Genomic DNA, 16,733 nt, shown 5'->3' on the forward strand with positions numbered 1-16,733 from the left:
ACCTCACTTACACCCCTGCTGATTCTCATTTACGGTGTGATGACGAGTATTTACAATTAAAAACACAGGTGGTCTTTCATCTTGAAAGCTAGAGGACATTTTAGACAGCAGATGACAATCGGACCGTCTGTCATTGCTGCTCTTCACCGATGCCGCGCGAGTGAAAGTAGGAAGCGACGTACAGCAGGGCTACGAGCAACTTTGAGAAGTTGTGGTGTCGCTGTGCTTTCGCTGCCATAATGGTGAGGCGAATTCCCTTCTCTGACCAACGCCACTGTTGCATCCTCATTCGTAGGTCAGTTGCTACAACTGTGACCTGAGCTTCGCACTCCTGCACTGGTAAATTTGCTGCTACAACGTTAACGCCACATGGCGATGGGCTTCTACGCACCTGCAGTGAGTTTCCTGCACGTCAAGTGGCGGCAGCTGAAACGGAGCGAGCGGAGCTAATAATCACTGAAGAGCAGTGACGTTGACCAACACCAGTGTGGCAGCGTGACGCACAGTTGAGATTTCCAGGGCGGCGCAGGAAGCAAAGCGTACCTACAACGTAGCTGACAGCAGGGATCTAAACACAGGAAACGAGACCGCGTCTCGGCCGTGGGCTGTTGGCTGTGGAGGAGGCGGTCAGGGAGACGACTCGCTCTGATTGGCTGATCAGCTCCAGTGAAGCAGAGCACAAGAGAAACACGAGCACAGCTGTAAGATTTTGATGAGAATGCGGCTTTCCTCTGACTGGTGGCACTCGTTAGTCTGTGTGAAGAGGACGATGATGCTAACATGTCTTCAAGCTAAGGAGCTGTTGAATGTGCTAACTTATCACACAGGCATTAGCATGTTAGCGTCATTTGAGATGTTCCGGAGAGAACAACAGGAAGCTGCCCTTCAGTATAAAACCCTATGTGACTTATTTATGTGATAATTTTTTTGAATTAAATGATTTTAAACTGCATCGTCTGTTTCATGAGTCTTAGCTGCTGGGGTCAAAGGTCAGAAACAAGCTGAAAGATCAATGGCACGTTTTGTCATGCTGGTGATGATGTCATCAGATCATCACAGTTAACATAGAAGGGATTAACGATGTCTGGACAGAGGACAGCTTTTAATTTGATGTTCAAAATATAAACTTTTATTGTGGAAGTTTAAAAACCACATGAAATATCAGGAACCCAGCAGTGGCGATGATGTCACGTGCAGTATGATGTCATGAATTCACAATTTTTCCTCCCAGCAATCCTCTCAGACTGGTTCATGAAATGAACCACAATCAGACGTCTGTAAACAAATACTAAAACGCCATTGGAGCTGCTGCTGTACTCAGTGGGCGGGGCCTACAACTGGTGGGAGGGGTGGGGTTTCCTGGGCCAGGCTGATTGGTCAGTACATTGGAATTGGTAGCGCAGGAATCGAACTCGTGGCTTGATGTGGAAGTCAGCAGGTATCCTCCAGTTCCACATTTTCTGCACCTGAAATAGAAAAACAGATCAGGAGACGGAGCAGTCACTCATCCAGCGCACCCGGGACTGAGGTCCGGCCTCACCTTCAGGACCCTGACCAGATGGGGCGTATTGTTCAGTTGCGGAACCTGCAGAGAGCAAACAGAACCAAAGAAACAGAAAAGAAAGAACAAGCTTTCACCTGATCCAGATCCTTGGAGGTGGGCAAACGTTCCAGCCTAGTTTCACTCTGGCTGCTTCAGAATTGAACCTCATATTTTTGAACATCTGAAAAACTTACCAGGCATCTGTGTGTGATCTGTAGCAGGTGGGTGACCTGTGAGGACACACACACACACACACACACACACACACACACACGCGTGCCCGCGATCACACATCTCTGTCATTACGGGAGCCCAAATTCTTCTTCGGTGGTATAAATTTAACTTACTTGGATTCAAGGGTGTTCCTGTCGGATCTGCTGTCACTACAAAACACACATTTGTTTAACTGGTTGACCTTTGACCCCTGACCTGTCTGCAGCGTCATTGCCAGCCATGTTAGAGGGAGGGCTTACTTGTGTCTGTCCCTGTTGAGTAAGTTGCAACGGTAACCAGGTCGGTATGAGAAGGTCCCTCTGAAACTGAAAAAAGAAGGAGTGACAGCCGGGAAGGAAGACACATGCGAGGCCAATCCCCACAACACGGCGCAGAAACAGACGAGTCCCCGCAGCGCAGTGTCGCAACGAGTCAGAAAGCAACGAATAAGTAATTAATCTCACCTGTGACATCACGGCTGAGTCCGAGACCTGAAGCTGAAGCCAATCAGAAGAGAGACAGCCCATCATTCAGTACTTTGATTGATTGATTCATGGATTTATGATCTGTTCATCGGTCTCACCTGTGGGGTCAACATGAAGATGGGTCACTGATTCTGCGCCATCTGCTGACATCATCAGAGGACAAATCAGGCGGAGACGGACAGAAATAGCCCGCCGCTGGCTAGATACATCCTAGAGCCGGAGTGTCTGAGAGTGTGAACCCTCTGTCATTCATCAGGAATATCGAAGGGCATCGTGTGCAGTGAATGTTCTCAGTCACCCAGGAGGCTTCTCAGGTCGTGTGAGTGTAATATCAACCTTTACACCTCCCAACCAGCAGGTGTCTCCCTCCCTCCTGCTGACCTCATCTAACCTCCTGGTGACCAAGTTGACTCAACTACTGGTCAGAGGTGGAATAGCGGTAATAAGACAGACAAGTCATGTGGTTGACCTCGTCTCCATGGTGATGTTGTGACATGCTAACAACATCAACACGAACCTGTCAGAGGTTAAAGTTGCTAGCTTGGGCCATTGCTACTGTTAGGTAGCAACCGTTAGCTTAGCTGTCCAGATGAGACAGAATTGTATTGACCCTCGTTTCACTGCTTTGTTGGTGCAATAGTATTTAAGACAATAACGGAACCTGACACACTTGACACAACGAATACACCTGGTACACCTAATACACTTGACACACCTGGTACATCTAATACACCTGACACACCTGGTACACCTGATACACCTGACACACCTGGTACATCTGACACACCTGGTACATCTAATACACCTGACACACCTGGTACACCTTATACACCTGGTACATCTGACACACCTGGTACATCTGATACACCTGGTACATCTGATACACCTGGTACACCTGACTCATCTGATACACCTGGTACATCTGATACACCTGGTACACCTGACACACCTGGTACATCTGATACACCTGATACACCTGGTACACCTGACTCATCTGATACACCTGGTACATCTGATACACCTGGTACACCTGATACACCTTATACACCTGGTACATCTGATACACCTGGTACACCTGACTCATCTGATACACCTGGTACACCTGACTCATCTGATACACCTGACTCATCTGATACACCTGGTACACCTGATACACCTTGTACACCTGATACACCTGGTACATCTGACACACCTGGTACATCTGATACACCCAATACACCTGATACACTTGGTACACCTGGTACACCTGACTCATCTGATACACCTGGTACATCTGATACACCTGGTACACCTGATACACCTTATACACCTGGTACATCTGATACACCTGGTACACCTGACTCATCTGATACACCTGGTACACCTGACTCATCTGATACACCTGACTCATCTGATACACCTGGTACACCTGATACACCTTGTACACCTGATACACCTGGTACATCTGACACACCTGGTACATCTGATACACCCAATACACCTGATACACTTGGTACATCTGATACACCTGGTACACCTGACTCAGCTGACACACCTGATACACCCAATACACCTGATACACTTGGTACATCTGATACACCTGGTACATCTGACACACCTGGTACATCTGATACACCTGGTACACCTGACTCATCTGATACACCTGGTACATCTGATACACCTGGTACACCTGACACACCTGGTACATCTGATACACCTGATACACCTGGTACACCTGACACACCTGGTACATCTGATACACCTGGTACACCTGACTCATCTGATACACCTGGTACATCTGATACACCTGGTACACCTGATACACCTTATACACCTGACACACCTGGTACATCTGATACACCTGGTACACCTGACTCATCTGATACACCTGGTACACCTTGTACACCTGATTCACCTGGTACATCTGATACACCTGGTGCATCTGATACACCCAATACACCTGATACACTTGGTACATCTGATACACCTGGTACACCTGACTCAGCTGACACACCTGATACACCCAATACACCTGATACACTTGGTACATCTGATACACCTGGTACACCTGACTCAGCTGACACACCTGATACACCTGGTACGAGCCTGATCACGCTGGTGGCTCAGAGACCCTCAACCGCTTGTCAGACATCTTGCTGGAATGTGAATATTATGAACATTTTGGACCTGATGATTCTTTTAATTCGTCATTTCACCTCGGTGATATTTTTCAACTAAATCCAGGCTTTCATTCTGCTCCTTTCTAAAAGTTCTGTGGATTTTTTTTCTTTTTCAATTATTTGTTTTCTTCAAGTTGTTGTCAGTTGTTCGTTTAAGGAGCCTCCTGGATGAGAGGCGGAACATCTCCATCAACCTGAAGCAAGTCCAGTTCACGATGACAACATTATGTTTAAGAGATTGAGGGAAGTTTTAATGTCATTATCGGTTCTGCAAACATTGTGGGAACATGGATGGAACAGGTTCTATACATGCATATGCAGGCCTATGCATCCATTTATGTTTTCTTTTCATGTCAGAAGAATAACCTGGTGGAAGTGTCCGTACCTCTCAGATCGGCAGGGAGATCCTGAATCTGAAGATCATTGAGAGAAACCAGTCGGTCTGTCACGGCTGCAGAAAGACAACGGTCATCACACTGCACAGAAGTTCTCGACAGAGTTCTTTTAGAACCATTATAAACCTTGAGGGATAAATGTAGTAGAGATAGGATGTGCGGGACATCCGCTGTGACGACGGCTGGACAGAGTCACTTTGGAATGTCCTGCACACTCTCGTGATTCCTTGATCTAAGCACCCAATCACACCTTCAGAGGACGACGGCGCTCTCATACGAAATGTGTGGAACATTGAAAGTTTACCTCCACTTGTCAGCAGCGTCTGCCGGCCGTTTCCTGTAAAACACAAACCATCACAGTCGCTCAGCAATCGAATGTCTGATAACCACAAGACAGCAAGTTCCTCTTCAGCCCACCAACCAGAACACAGTGGACAAAAGACGATGGGAAGTGTCTCAATGAGGGCCTCCTGGACGACCCCACTTAGAGAAACCTCACCTGTACAGCTGCCAAATGAGTGAAATATGCTGACGCAAGACACAGGAACCGAACAATATGTGGTTCATGACAAACATGAAGAACTGAGAGCTTCTGGAAGTTATTTCCTCTGTCGATGCTGAAGTCAGTAAATCAGAGAATCTGTCACAAAGACACTCCTCCAGATAAACTAGCAAAGCAAGCAAAACGAAGCATCATACCCTGTAAATGCACTGAGTCTCCATCTGAGGGACAAACACAGGCTGAGTTCAAGTCACAGCTGAACATTTTCATTCAACAAACTGAACCATGAAACGTGTGCACTGTCAATGAAGATCTGCTATAAGAACCATATCCATCAACTCATGCTAATCAGTTAGCATCTATGTAGCGCTTGTCACTGCGATCATAAACACCATTAAACAATAAAGCCTACCGTGTTCTGTACTGTTGATGCTACTGTTAGCTACTTGCTAGCAATGTTTTTAAGTGCACAGTTTTCCACAGGAAGTTAGTTTAACTAGACTGTGATTACTAGCAGCTCCTACTAGTAATCATGGTCTAGTTTAACACTCTTACATATTGATGTGCTGGGGGGGGCAGATGATCATTATTGATTATTATTATTATTATGATTATTTACCGTTCACTGTTTGTTCTCTGTGAGCTTCGATCTGTGATGACGACGAAGCTGAGAAAGAGAAGCAAAGTCTCTACATTCATATACACCTTCATACGGCCACGCCCACTTTACACTCATGATGTCATCATTAAGATCCGTGCAGATTAACATGATAACAGTTTGCATCTTTATCATCAACCCTGACAGAAATGAACACACTTCAGCCTTTGTTTCCATGGATACGGGAATTCCACATATTCAGAAGTATTTTGCATCAACCTGTTTGTCTTCACATCGTCTTTGAGATCTGTGGGGAAAAAACGAGCTTTGCATTTGGTTGCAACAGAACAGAAATGTCGTCTGTACACCAACCTCCCTGGGCGGCAGAGTGGGCGGAGCCTGAGTCTGGTCTAGAAGGTGATTGGGGAACGCTGATGTCAGCGTGATGAAGGAGACCTCCTGCATCAGAATGAAAGGAATAAAAGATGGAAAGAACGAAAAGTGTGACTGCAGGTTCATTTCATGTTCATTGTTGATGTTGCATCATGAACGAGCAGAGCGGAACATTATGAGAACTTCCTGATGTACTGCATAGATTGTAAAGAACCTGTAGAGAACCTTCAAAGAACACTAAAGAAAGCCCAGATCCTCTTACATGCTTTATACATGAACCTGTACCTGCAGTTGAATCCAGACTGGGAGCGCTATTCTGTCCTGCTGCTGCCATCGCGCCTGAACTCATCACTGAAACAGTCAGAATGATCATTCCTGAGGCCGATCACATGAAATCAGTACCAGTGCCGATCACCCTGATCAGTCCAGGTCTGAATGGTGTGCTGCAGTTACCAAAAGAAGGAAAAAAACGTCACACCTGTGGAGTCCAGCGGAGTGGGAGGAGCCGAGTGACCTGAAAAAAACAAAACTGAGTGAAGCCTCTGCTTCGAGTTTCTAAAGATCACTGTGGTCACACCTGATCACACCTGGCCTGCTCACACCTGCCTGGCTCCAGAGCAGGGTCATCACCTTTATGAACTACAAGGATCGTAGGTGTTGTGTGTTGTGATGTCAGGTGCATTTGTCCTGGGGGAGGAGCTTCTTTCTAACGTGGCGCTACGAGGGTTCTTTTTTACCTGTTTAACTTCTTGTTTTTTTAAAGTTTTGAATCACGAAGCCAGCAAGTGTTTTGGGTGAGCTGTCAATCATAAACCTTCCTGTATGATGTTAAAAAGATGTGGAGTCAAACCTGTGACATGGATGTGATGCTCAAGTCCGAATGGATCGGCGCCACCTGACAACACAAACAACGAAATTGTCTGCACACTGGAAATACTACGATACCCATGAGCCTCAGCTGCTGCCTGGTTCTCAATAGCAGGAACAATGTCACTGAGAATAAGAGTAGTAATCAGTATTGGTAATCAATATCCCCTTGATAGGCCTGTCAGGTTGAATCCAACTCACTCATCAAGCTGATGAGGAAGTCGTGGCCAGACAGGTCGATGATCCCTGATGAGGAGGAAGAAGAAGGAATGAGGTTGGAGCTCAAGTCCTGGTCTGTGGACCGCTGTAGAACCGCTACGTTCCTGGAATGTTCTGAGAACATCACCTCTGGAGTAAACAATATTCCTAGAACTTTCCGTGATGGTCACAATGGGTTTTTTTTTTATAGAGGTCAAGAGAATGTTAGGGAACATTTGGAATGACCTGGGAATGTTGGGGAATAGTTTTAGCCCCACCCCTAAAGCTCACCTGTCTGACTCTCAGCTCCACCTGCTCCATTCAGCTGCTTCTGTCCATTACCTGAAAAAAATGCCAGTGTTGATGAGCAATAATCAAATTGAATGATGTTTTCACACTTGTATTCTGTTTTGACAGATGTATTGATCTCAAGTTATTGATCAGGATTGATGGATGAGATATTCACCATGTGACTCGACATTGGTGCCGTCAGAACCTGCAGACACAAATAAACCAGGATGCACGTTTATTCAGCCCCAAGAATTCACCGCTGGTTCATTGATCGAATGATTCTCACGAATCCAAGTACTACAACAGAAGAGGAAGTACTACAACAGTAGTAGAAGAACTAAGAACTACTGCAACAATTACCTGCCAGTTCAGCTGGACCTGCAGAGTCACCAGAGAGTTCTGCTGCAGAACCTGGAGATCCTGCAGAACAGGGGGAACCAGAGGACGATGGCTAGGTGAACGGAGGTGTGAGTCTTCATGTGTTTGTTTACTCTTTAACATTCACATCAAGATGTTGAGAGGAAGCTGAAGCTGAGGTTTCACAAGTTACTCCAAAAAGCGCCACTCGACGTTTTAGAACCACCTCTTCATTGTGGATGTTGAGTGTTCCCCTTAGACCGTCGTTTCACCGTCTTCTTTTGGATTCTTTGGAGTTCTGGTTCTTCTGTTCCTGTTTTTTTTTCCTTCAGGGGTCTCCTCTAAGGTTCAGTTGAACCCTGTTGTTGCTACTTCCTGTTTTATTTTGAAAGCACTATCCTCTTTTGTCTTTGTCAGCTTTGTTCCTCACATCCATTTAGCAACTCCAGCGCGAACTGTCCTCATCAGGTCTTCTGTCTTCCTGTTGTCCTCCAGAATTCCTGTGTCCTGGAAGTTTCCTCAGCGTTCCCGTCTTAGTCTTTCTTTATTTTGGATTATTCCTCCGTTTCCTGCCTATATTTGGGTAACCTGCTATGCTAACAGAGGAACTAGCTGGCCGCCGCTCCACCAACTTGGAAAGCATCTTCGCTCCCTACTTAGAGGCCTGTTGGCTAACAGCCGCACCACGAATCGTGTGCAGAACCGACTACATCTGAGCGGTTTCATCCCCATAGAACACCTAGAGCCACATTAATATGAGTGTTCTGTCTTAGCCAGGAACATCTGTCTCCAGGGTTCCTGCTAAGATAAAGATTTAGAAAATCTTAAGCTTCAACCATAGAACCACCTCCCTCACCTGCAGAGCTTCCTGCTGTTCCCTCGACAAGTCCCTCACCAGTTCCCCCTGCTGGCCGGGAGCCGGAGGCTGAAGAACAATCAAAGAACGATACAAATATCTGATTAAATATTCAGAATCACAAATAGTCCAGTGCTGTCTGACTGTAGATGTCTCCATGGCAACAGGCTGACGGTGACTCTGTGTGGTGCAGTCAAATTCACACTTGAACTGAAGAACTCACGGTTCTGTGGAAAAGTCAGAAAACTGACAATAATTTGTGTTTTTAAGCTTCTGGATGAAAAAAATGTCACTTTGGTTATTTTGGGTTTTAAAGATTTAAAAATGTTACTGTTTAAATTGGTTTTATTTCTTTGTGACTAAACTGATCGATCAACTGCAGGAAACAGTTTTGACACGAGAATGTGTGTTTTTGTGTGTTTGTTATGTTCAGTTGAGCGTCAGCAGGTGGCGCTTTGGAGCTGCAGAAATGCCTGCTGGGAGACGGAGCGTGAGGAGGAGATCTGATCTCAGTCTGAAACCCCGTCACAGTAATCTGGATTAAAGAGGAACAAACAAACTGTTCAGGAAGGAAAACCTGATCCGGGAGATTTACCTGAACCTCCGGCTGCCGCCGCCACCGGTGCCGCCGCCGTGGTCTGCTGCACGCCAACAAGCCCTGTTGAGGAGAGGGGTATCAGGTGAGCGTGCCGCCATGAATGAAGTTGCTGTTTGCGCGCAGGCTTGATTAAACTCCATGAAGGTCAGTTTGACAAAGAGCCTCTTCTTCTGTGATGATTGATCAGCTGTCAATCACAGCGACCCTGACGAAGTGTTTAAATCATGTTTAGAATCTTTCATTTGTGTGAGTTTATTCAGACGTTTATGTTGGAAGTTTAAAGGTCAAAGGTCACAGTCTGTCTCTCACCCTCCATCTTATCCTGACTCTTGGAGTCATCGTCATCTGAAAGGAAAGAACAGAGAATGTTTCTTCTTCCTGTTGTTGACTGTCAGCGGCCATCTTGGTTTTCTGTTGGCGTTGCTGCATCATTCCTGTTGTTTTGAGTTTAAACATGAAGCCAGTTTTGTCTCAGAAAACTCATTTGAGGAGCGCCATTGGAAGCGCCACTGACCCTCTTGTATGTGTGCAGAGGATTGTGGGGGATTTTGTTCTGTGTATCAGATGGCAGGACTTGAAACATGGCACCCTCGTCTGAGGATCCTTCCGTAACACTGACAGGAACACGTGGTTTGGTTCCAGTCCAATGAGTGTCACAGCACGACTGCTGGGAGGGGCGTGAGAGGAACGCCGCTGGTTTACTGGCATTCGCTCCAAACGGATCATCTTTGAGTATTTGTTTGAAAAATGAAAAATGTTTGAATGTTTCAGATCAACATGAATCGTGTTTGACAAAAAAATCGTCCTTGAACATTTCAGACAAACCAATGATGGATTCAGTGTGAGTTGATTTCAATCAAAATTCAATAAATATGTTTACAACAGTACAAACGTGGCAACACCCAGAGGGTTTTACACCTCCCAAGGGAACTGCCTCTCAAAATAAAGGACACACACACACACACACACACACACACACACACACACACACACACACACACCCTCGTCCTCCTCAGACAGCTCGCTCTCGGCCTCCTCGGTGGCGTCCACCTCCACCTCCTCCCGCTCTGGAAAACACAATAACATGTCTCACCTCTGCTGTTGCAGACAAACCATCAGCTGTGTCGTGTGTCTGTTTTTACCCTCCACAGGAGCCGTAGACACCGCCGTTACCAAGACGACCGCCATCGACACCATCATCAGGTTTCTGTTGTGACATACCACCAATATGAAGGTGAATTCAACAGTGGTCAGTCCCTCTGATAGCGAGAGCCCATAATTAACCCCAGTCCTCATCAATCACCAACAGCAGCAGCCATCAATAATCAATAACTATTAGCACAAGCAGGTATCGATCAATATTGCACAGCGACAATCAAGTCAGAAGCAGTCAAAACTGATCAATAGGAATCAATATCAAGAAACACTGATTCATTATGTATCAATATTAATCAGGAATAACAATAACAGTAACACAAGATGCAGTACCAGCAGTCCTGCTACAGTAACGTGGGTACTGATGCAGTTACACCAGTACTGATGCAGCAGCCCTGATGCAGTACCAGCAGTCCTGCTACAGTAACGTGGGTACTGATGCAGTTACACCAGTACTGATGCAGCAGCCCTGATGCAGTACCAGCAGCCCTGATGCAGTACCAGTAGTACTGATGAAGTGGGGTTCGTATCAGTAGGAAGTATCTTTACTCACCGTGACAACATGCTGCAGTCTGACTGTCGAACTGTTGAACTGACGAGACTCAACTGCTGCTGCCACCTTATATACTGACAGGGGTGGAGCCAAACCCAGATGAGATCAATATGAAATGTTATGATCGTTGTGTGATCGGTGCGATGATCAATATGTGATCAGTATGATGATTCATTATTTAATTATAAAAACAACCATGTCATGATGTTTTACTGTTGTTGTTGTTGTTGTGGTTATTGCCAGGACTCCACATAGCTCTACCTGCGTATGTGAGCCAATTGGAAGTTCCTTCATTGCTGTGAGAACCTCCTGGATCTCTGAAACTCTGCAAAAAGCCTCCCTCTGCTTTCCCTCAATCTGGAAAATACCTTGTTTATGGTAAAAGAAAAAAAGAAAAAGAAATGAAGTAAATTTTGTGGTGGATTTTGGAGAGACTGGCTGCACGGTGGTGCAGTGGTCAGCACTGTCGCCTCACAGCAAGAAGGTTCCGGGTTTGAGTCCCGGCTCGGGCACGGGATCTTTCTGTGTGAGTCTCCATGTTCTCCCCGTGTCTGCGTGGGTTCTCTCCGGTACTCTGGCTTCTTCCCACCATCCAAAAACATGCAATTGGGGACGAGGCTGATTGATTCTCTAAATTGACCGTAGGTATGAATGTGAGTGTGAATGGTTGTTCGTCTCTCTATGTTGGTCCTGTGATGGACTGGCGACCTGTCCAGGGTGAACCCCGCCTCTCGCCCATTGACGCTGGGATAGGCTCCAGCCCCCCCGCGACCCTTAATGTGTAGGAATAAGCAGAAGATGACGATGGATGGATTTTGGAGAGACCATATGTAAAGTATACTAGCAAAAGCAAAAGTGTGCGAGCAGAAGCTAACATGCTAAGATGGGTTATTGATCTTGTTATTGTCTCTTTACTGTCCCATGTACATGTTCGTCATGTCTGGATGATGATAAACATGTAAAACCTGGAACCTGTTTTACAACACCTACATGTGAGGAATATCCCCCCAAAAATCAACATAAGCCTGCTAGTTCAGCTCACTTGTTGCCTGTTAGCTTGTTTTTGCTAGCACGCTATCCACACTATATCCAAATTCCATGGCAAAAGTATGTTTTCCAAGCTATGTGGAAGCGAGTTGATAGCCTGCGAGCTAGGAGGGAGTATTTCCATACATCTACGAAAAATGCAGTTCCTTGCGTAGAACAGCAGAAGATGTTATTGTTGTAATTGTTGTTGTTGCTGTTGTTATGGTTTTTGCTGTTAGCATTTTTATTGTTGTTGTTGTTATTGTTTTGATTATTGTTATTTTAATTGTTGCTGTTTGGTTGGTGAAAGTTCTCGCTGTAATTTGGTTGAGTAGCAAACGATGGATGTGAAGTTTCACATCTTGTTCAGTTGTACCTGAAGGGCATCACCGGGTAATTACCCTGTGAGGACATTAACCCACATATGGTCATTGCGGTCATATATGGTCATTGAGGTCATATATGGTCATTGAGGTCATATATGGTCATTGAGGTCATATATGGGCGTTGAGGTGTTCAGTTGTCTGGGGAGCAACTCGGGACTGATGAGCCTCCTCTGTTTCATGATGGTCGCCTCACTGTGACGTAGGTAACGTGTGTCATGCTTGTTTCAAATCATCGGCCATTGTTGTCCTCAAAGGGCGGCCTCTCCTTGGTAGTCCAGGTCACTGAGATCACCTGACCACAGCAATCACATGATTTGCCATGTTGAGGGCGTGTCTGATGTCAGATTGAGTCACCGTTTTCGGGGGTTAGCGAGGGGTTTCTAACCATGCTAGCCACATGGCGGGGGGGGGGGCTCTCTGATGTACTGTCAACATGTATCAGATGTATCAGGTGTCCGTCTTCACATGTTTAACCATGGAAACATGATTGGCAGGCTGATTGTCGATCTTCTATATTGACACTGCAGACCTCCGCGCTCTTATGTTGCTTTCTGTGGGAATCGCAGCAGAACATTAGTCTGATCTTTCAGCAGCAGGAAGTCCTGAAACCAAAACCTAGCTGGAGCCAAGCTGGACTCTGGGATCCGGTCCAAAAGAGGAATTATGGGCACTTAATAGTTGGTTCTGGTCCAGATGGGTTCTGAATGACTGCACCTTTGGTCCTGACTGAAAAGAGGTGCTGTGGGACGAGACACCAGCAACACAAACATCCAGTTGTACAGATCAATATCCATGGTTGTTGTTGAGTATGAAGGGTTCTCCTGTCATTCTAGTGCAGAAGGGAACTTTCTCAAATGGTTCTCTAAAGGTTCTCTAAAGTAACTAACATTAGGGGTGGTTTTTTTTAAAATCCTCTTCGGTTCTTAAGGACCTGTGGAACATTCCATTTAGGTTATTTTGTGGTCCTAAAACATTCCATGGCTCTTTAAAGGTGTCATGAAAATGTTCCCGTCCCCTTTGGTTTAAAAGACATTGGGTCCCCAAAGTTCCTAAAAAATGAAAAGGAATGTTATTTGGTGGAATAATGAGGGATCATCAAAATATTTTAGGAATGTTTAGGGATCAGTACTCCAGGAGGTTCCTTCTAGGTCTCCAAAGTAAGTAACGGACAATTCTGATTGGCTGGGATGTGGAGTTCTTTAAAGGAAAGGGGAATGTTGTTCGGTTGATTAACAACATTTTGGGATGTTCCTTTGGGGTCTCTTCACTATGTTTGCAGAACATTTCCAGAACCCACAAAAAGCAACATTACAGGAAACGTTAGGCCACTGGCCATTAATCATTTTAGTTTGTCCAACAGGAACTTTGTACAGGAGAGTTAATGGAAACATTAGATAAAGTTCCTCCAAAACATGACCAGACCATGCAGAATGTTTCCTGAAAATCTGCAGAATAACTTCGCCCAACCTTAGGAGAACTCCACATGATGACCGTCCAGGAATGTTCTCTAAACGGTAAAACACAAAGTTCTTTACAGCCACAGAGACGTTCTCAGAGTGCTCTGGCAAATTTAATCTCTTCCCACAGATATCCACCTATCAGCTTCTTCCGTGCCAAACTCACCTGAACGTGTGTGTGTGTGTGTGTGTGTGTGTGTGTGTGTGTGTGTGTGTGTGTGTGTGTGTGTGTGTGTGTGTGTGTTAGGCTCCAATGATTCGTCCCAGCTATTGGCCTCAATCATGACCCCCATTAGCCAATCAGGAGTCTGACTGAAACGTAGCCCTGTGGTCTGGCAGGACATGTGTGTGTGTATGTGTTTGTGTGTGTGTGTGTGTGTGTGTGTGTGTGTGTGTGTGAGTGTGTGTGTCAGTAACCTCTGAGGACCAGCAGGTCACTTTTCATTTATCGTCTCAGAGAAACTTCATCTGCTTGGTGTTCCACTCCAGCGACCTGTGGCCCCAGGTAACCTGACTCCGCCCCCTCTTCTCTTCCACACCTGTGATTAGTTGCAGCTGCTGTGCCAGTAGGCTTCAAACCCCAGATTTTCAAATGATTAGAACTATACATTAACAGCAGCTGCAACAAAGGAAGTGTCAATTAATGCACAATACTGGTTCAACTGTTCCAGCTGGTTCCTCTTACGTCTACCCTTCATCTGCCACGTTCCCTTGTTGTCTTTGATCATGTGGAGAGAAATTCCTCCTCTGCCTTTAACCCATCCTCTATGGAGCAGTGAGCAGCTGTTGAGTTGAGGATCAACTCCAGGTCCTCAGCCAGCGCCTCGTCTCAGGAGCACAGACAGGAGTAATTAATCTAGCATATGGGGGGGGGGGGTGGGGGGGCACCTGTAGGAAACCTATGCGGACTCAGGGACAACATGCAAAGGACCTGGGATGGCCAGGACTCGAACCCTGGGACCTTCTTGCTGTGAGGCAATAGTGCTAACCAGTGTTCCACTGTGGGATCATGGTGAAAGGTCGCACTCACGCCAGGAAACTGCAGACAATTGTGTGAATGTGATTATTTAGCAAAAAAACACAGGCAAACTAGGATGGCAGTGCATGCAGATGCAGGGACTCGGTGCTGTGTGTGCTTGAACCGTACCAACCCGGGCGCTCGATGCACATCTGCACTACAAAAGAACTGAGATTCTCATGTCTGTGTCAGGATTACACCTCTGAAAGCAGAACTCAATCCAGATGGAGATCAGAGCAGAGCCCAGTGGAATGATCACCCAGTCGGAAGCAGGGTACGGAAGTGGGGCTTCATGAGGGGTTACCACCCCTGCTGAGTCTCTTCCTCGCCAGCATCCTGCCACTCATCAACAAAATGGATGAAATGTGACTGCGGATTACTCTGCACGTAACGCCATCAACAGCCAGAGGAAAGCACGTTCAGAGGTAAAAGTGATTGCAGCAGGAGGGTTTATTCACAAAGATTTAAAGAACACGATACCCAAACTCCACAAAGATTTTAGTCTTCTAAGCAGAGACAAGAATGTTCTTGACCTGTTCCACACAAACATCAGAGTCTACCGAGCGGCCAAGTCTGCACTCTGTGGTTTATCAGTGCCCTGAAAATGACTCCAGGTACTGAACCCTACAGACCTCTGATCTGCAGAGTAACAACAACTGGTTAAACTGTTGAAATCTGTTGTGAAGAAGCCGGTTTAGTACTGCAGGGAAATACTGACTGAGAGCTATTTGACTAGAGCAGAGACCAGGGGGCAGGGCAGGCAAAGCCAAGCCTGCAGTCAGGAATAACGGGTTCCACCATGAAGGTTATCAACTCGCTAATCAACCCAGCATTTCTAATTTGTTTGAGGACAAACTAAAGAGCACGCACTGTTTGTATCTGATGCTGACCAGCACACACCTCCCCATGTTTGTTCCATGCCACACCTCCCCATGTTTGTTCCATGCCACACCTCCCCATGTTTGTTCCATGCCACACCTCCCAATGTTTGTTCCATGCCACACCTCCCAATGTTTGTTCCATGCCACACCTCCCCATGTTTGGTCCATGCACACACCTCCCCATGTTTGGTCCATGCCACACCTCCCCATGTTTGGTCCATGCCACACCTCCCCATGTTTGTTCCATGCCACACCTCCCCATGTTTGGTCCATGCACACACCTCCCCATGTTTGGTCCATGCACACACCTCCCCATGTTTGGTCCATGCCACACATCCCCATGTTTGGTCCATGCCACACATCCCCATGTTTGGTCCATGCCACACCTCCCCATGTTTGGTTCATGCCACACCTCCCCATGTTTGGTCCATGCACACACCTCCCCATGTTTGGTCCATGCACACACCTCCCCATGTTTGGTCCATGCCACACATCCCCATGTTTGGTCCATGCCACACCTCCCCATGTTTGGTTCATGCCACACCTCCCCATGTTTGATCCATGCCACACCTCCCCATGTTTGGTCCATGCCACACCTCCCCATGTTTGGTTCATGCCACACCTCCCCATGTTTGATCCATGCCACACCTCCCCATGTTTGATCCATGCCACACCTCCCCATTTTTGGTCCATGCACACACCTCCTCATGTTTGGATGTCCAAGTTGTTCAGTTTGTCGTGTCTCAGTCATTGTTTTGTTTTCTTTTGTTCACACTTTGAGCGTCATTATCTGAACTCTTCT

General features: G+C 46.3%; 1 protein-coding gene and 1 long non-coding RNA gene across 2 annotated transcripts; one reads left to right on the forward strand and one right to left on the reverse strand.

Moving 5' to 3' along the window:
• Window positions 1-1,135: 1,135 nt before the first annotated feature.
• On the reverse strand, window positions 1,136-11,181 carry LOC147240295 (uncharacterized). Its single transcript, XM_086193447.1, has 24 exons — window positions 11,164-11,181; window positions 10,598-10,662; window positions 10,457-10,522; window positions 9,765-9,800; window positions 9,453-9,515; window positions 8,858-8,926; window positions 8,005-8,064; window positions 7,820-7,849; window positions 7,645-7,695; window positions 7,357-7,401; window positions 7,139-7,183; window positions 6,767-6,802; window positions 6,574-6,639; window positions 6,268-6,354; window positions 5,917-5,964; window positions 5,100-5,132; window positions 4,786-4,851; window positions 2,340-2,381; window positions 2,221-2,253; window positions 2,017-2,082; window positions 1,891-1,926; window positions 1,738-1,773; window positions 1,541-1,585; window positions 1,136-1,466 (listed from the first exon to the last, which is right to left on the reverse strand). The coding sequence occupies exons 1-24, from the start codon at window positions 11,172-11,174 to the stop codon at window positions 1,432-1,434; spliced, it is 1,170 nt and encodes a 389-aa protein (XP_086049573.1). The 5' UTR covers window positions 11,175-11,181; the 3' UTR covers window positions 1,136-1,431.
• LOC147240296 (uncharacterized) lies at window positions 9,297-16,046 on the forward strand. Its single transcript, XR_015111247.1, has 4 exons — window positions 9,297-9,537; window positions 10,607-10,689; window positions 11,407-11,541; window positions 15,243-16,046. It is a non-coding gene; the product is annotated as an uncharacterized LOC147240296 (long non-coding RNA).
• The last annotated feature ends 687 nt before the right edge of the window (window positions 16,047-16,733 follow it).

The sequence above is a fragment of the Aulostomus chinensis genome, chromosome 22 (assembly GCF_037954235.1).
Source record: "Aulostomus chinensis isolate RoL2024-O1b breed Wild chromosome 22, RoL_Achi_v1.0, whole genome shotgun sequence".
NCBI classification, from domain to species: domain Eukaryota; kingdom Metazoa; phylum Chordata; class Actinopteri; order Syngnathiformes; family Aulostomidae; genus Aulostomus; species Aulostomus chinensis.

Excerpts from the sequence above, each read along its gene's own strand:
- LOC147240295 (XM_086193447.1), bottom strand. Across the intron at positions 10,523-10,597 it reads GTCTACGGCTCCTGTGGAGG|AGCGGGAGGAGGTGGAGGTG; the intron begins GTAAAAACAGAC and ends TGTGTTTTCCAG. Across the intron at positions 6,640-6,766 it reads CACTCCGCTGGACTCCACAG|TGATGAGTTCAGGCGCGATG; the intron begins GTGTGACGTTTT and ends TGACTGTTTCAG.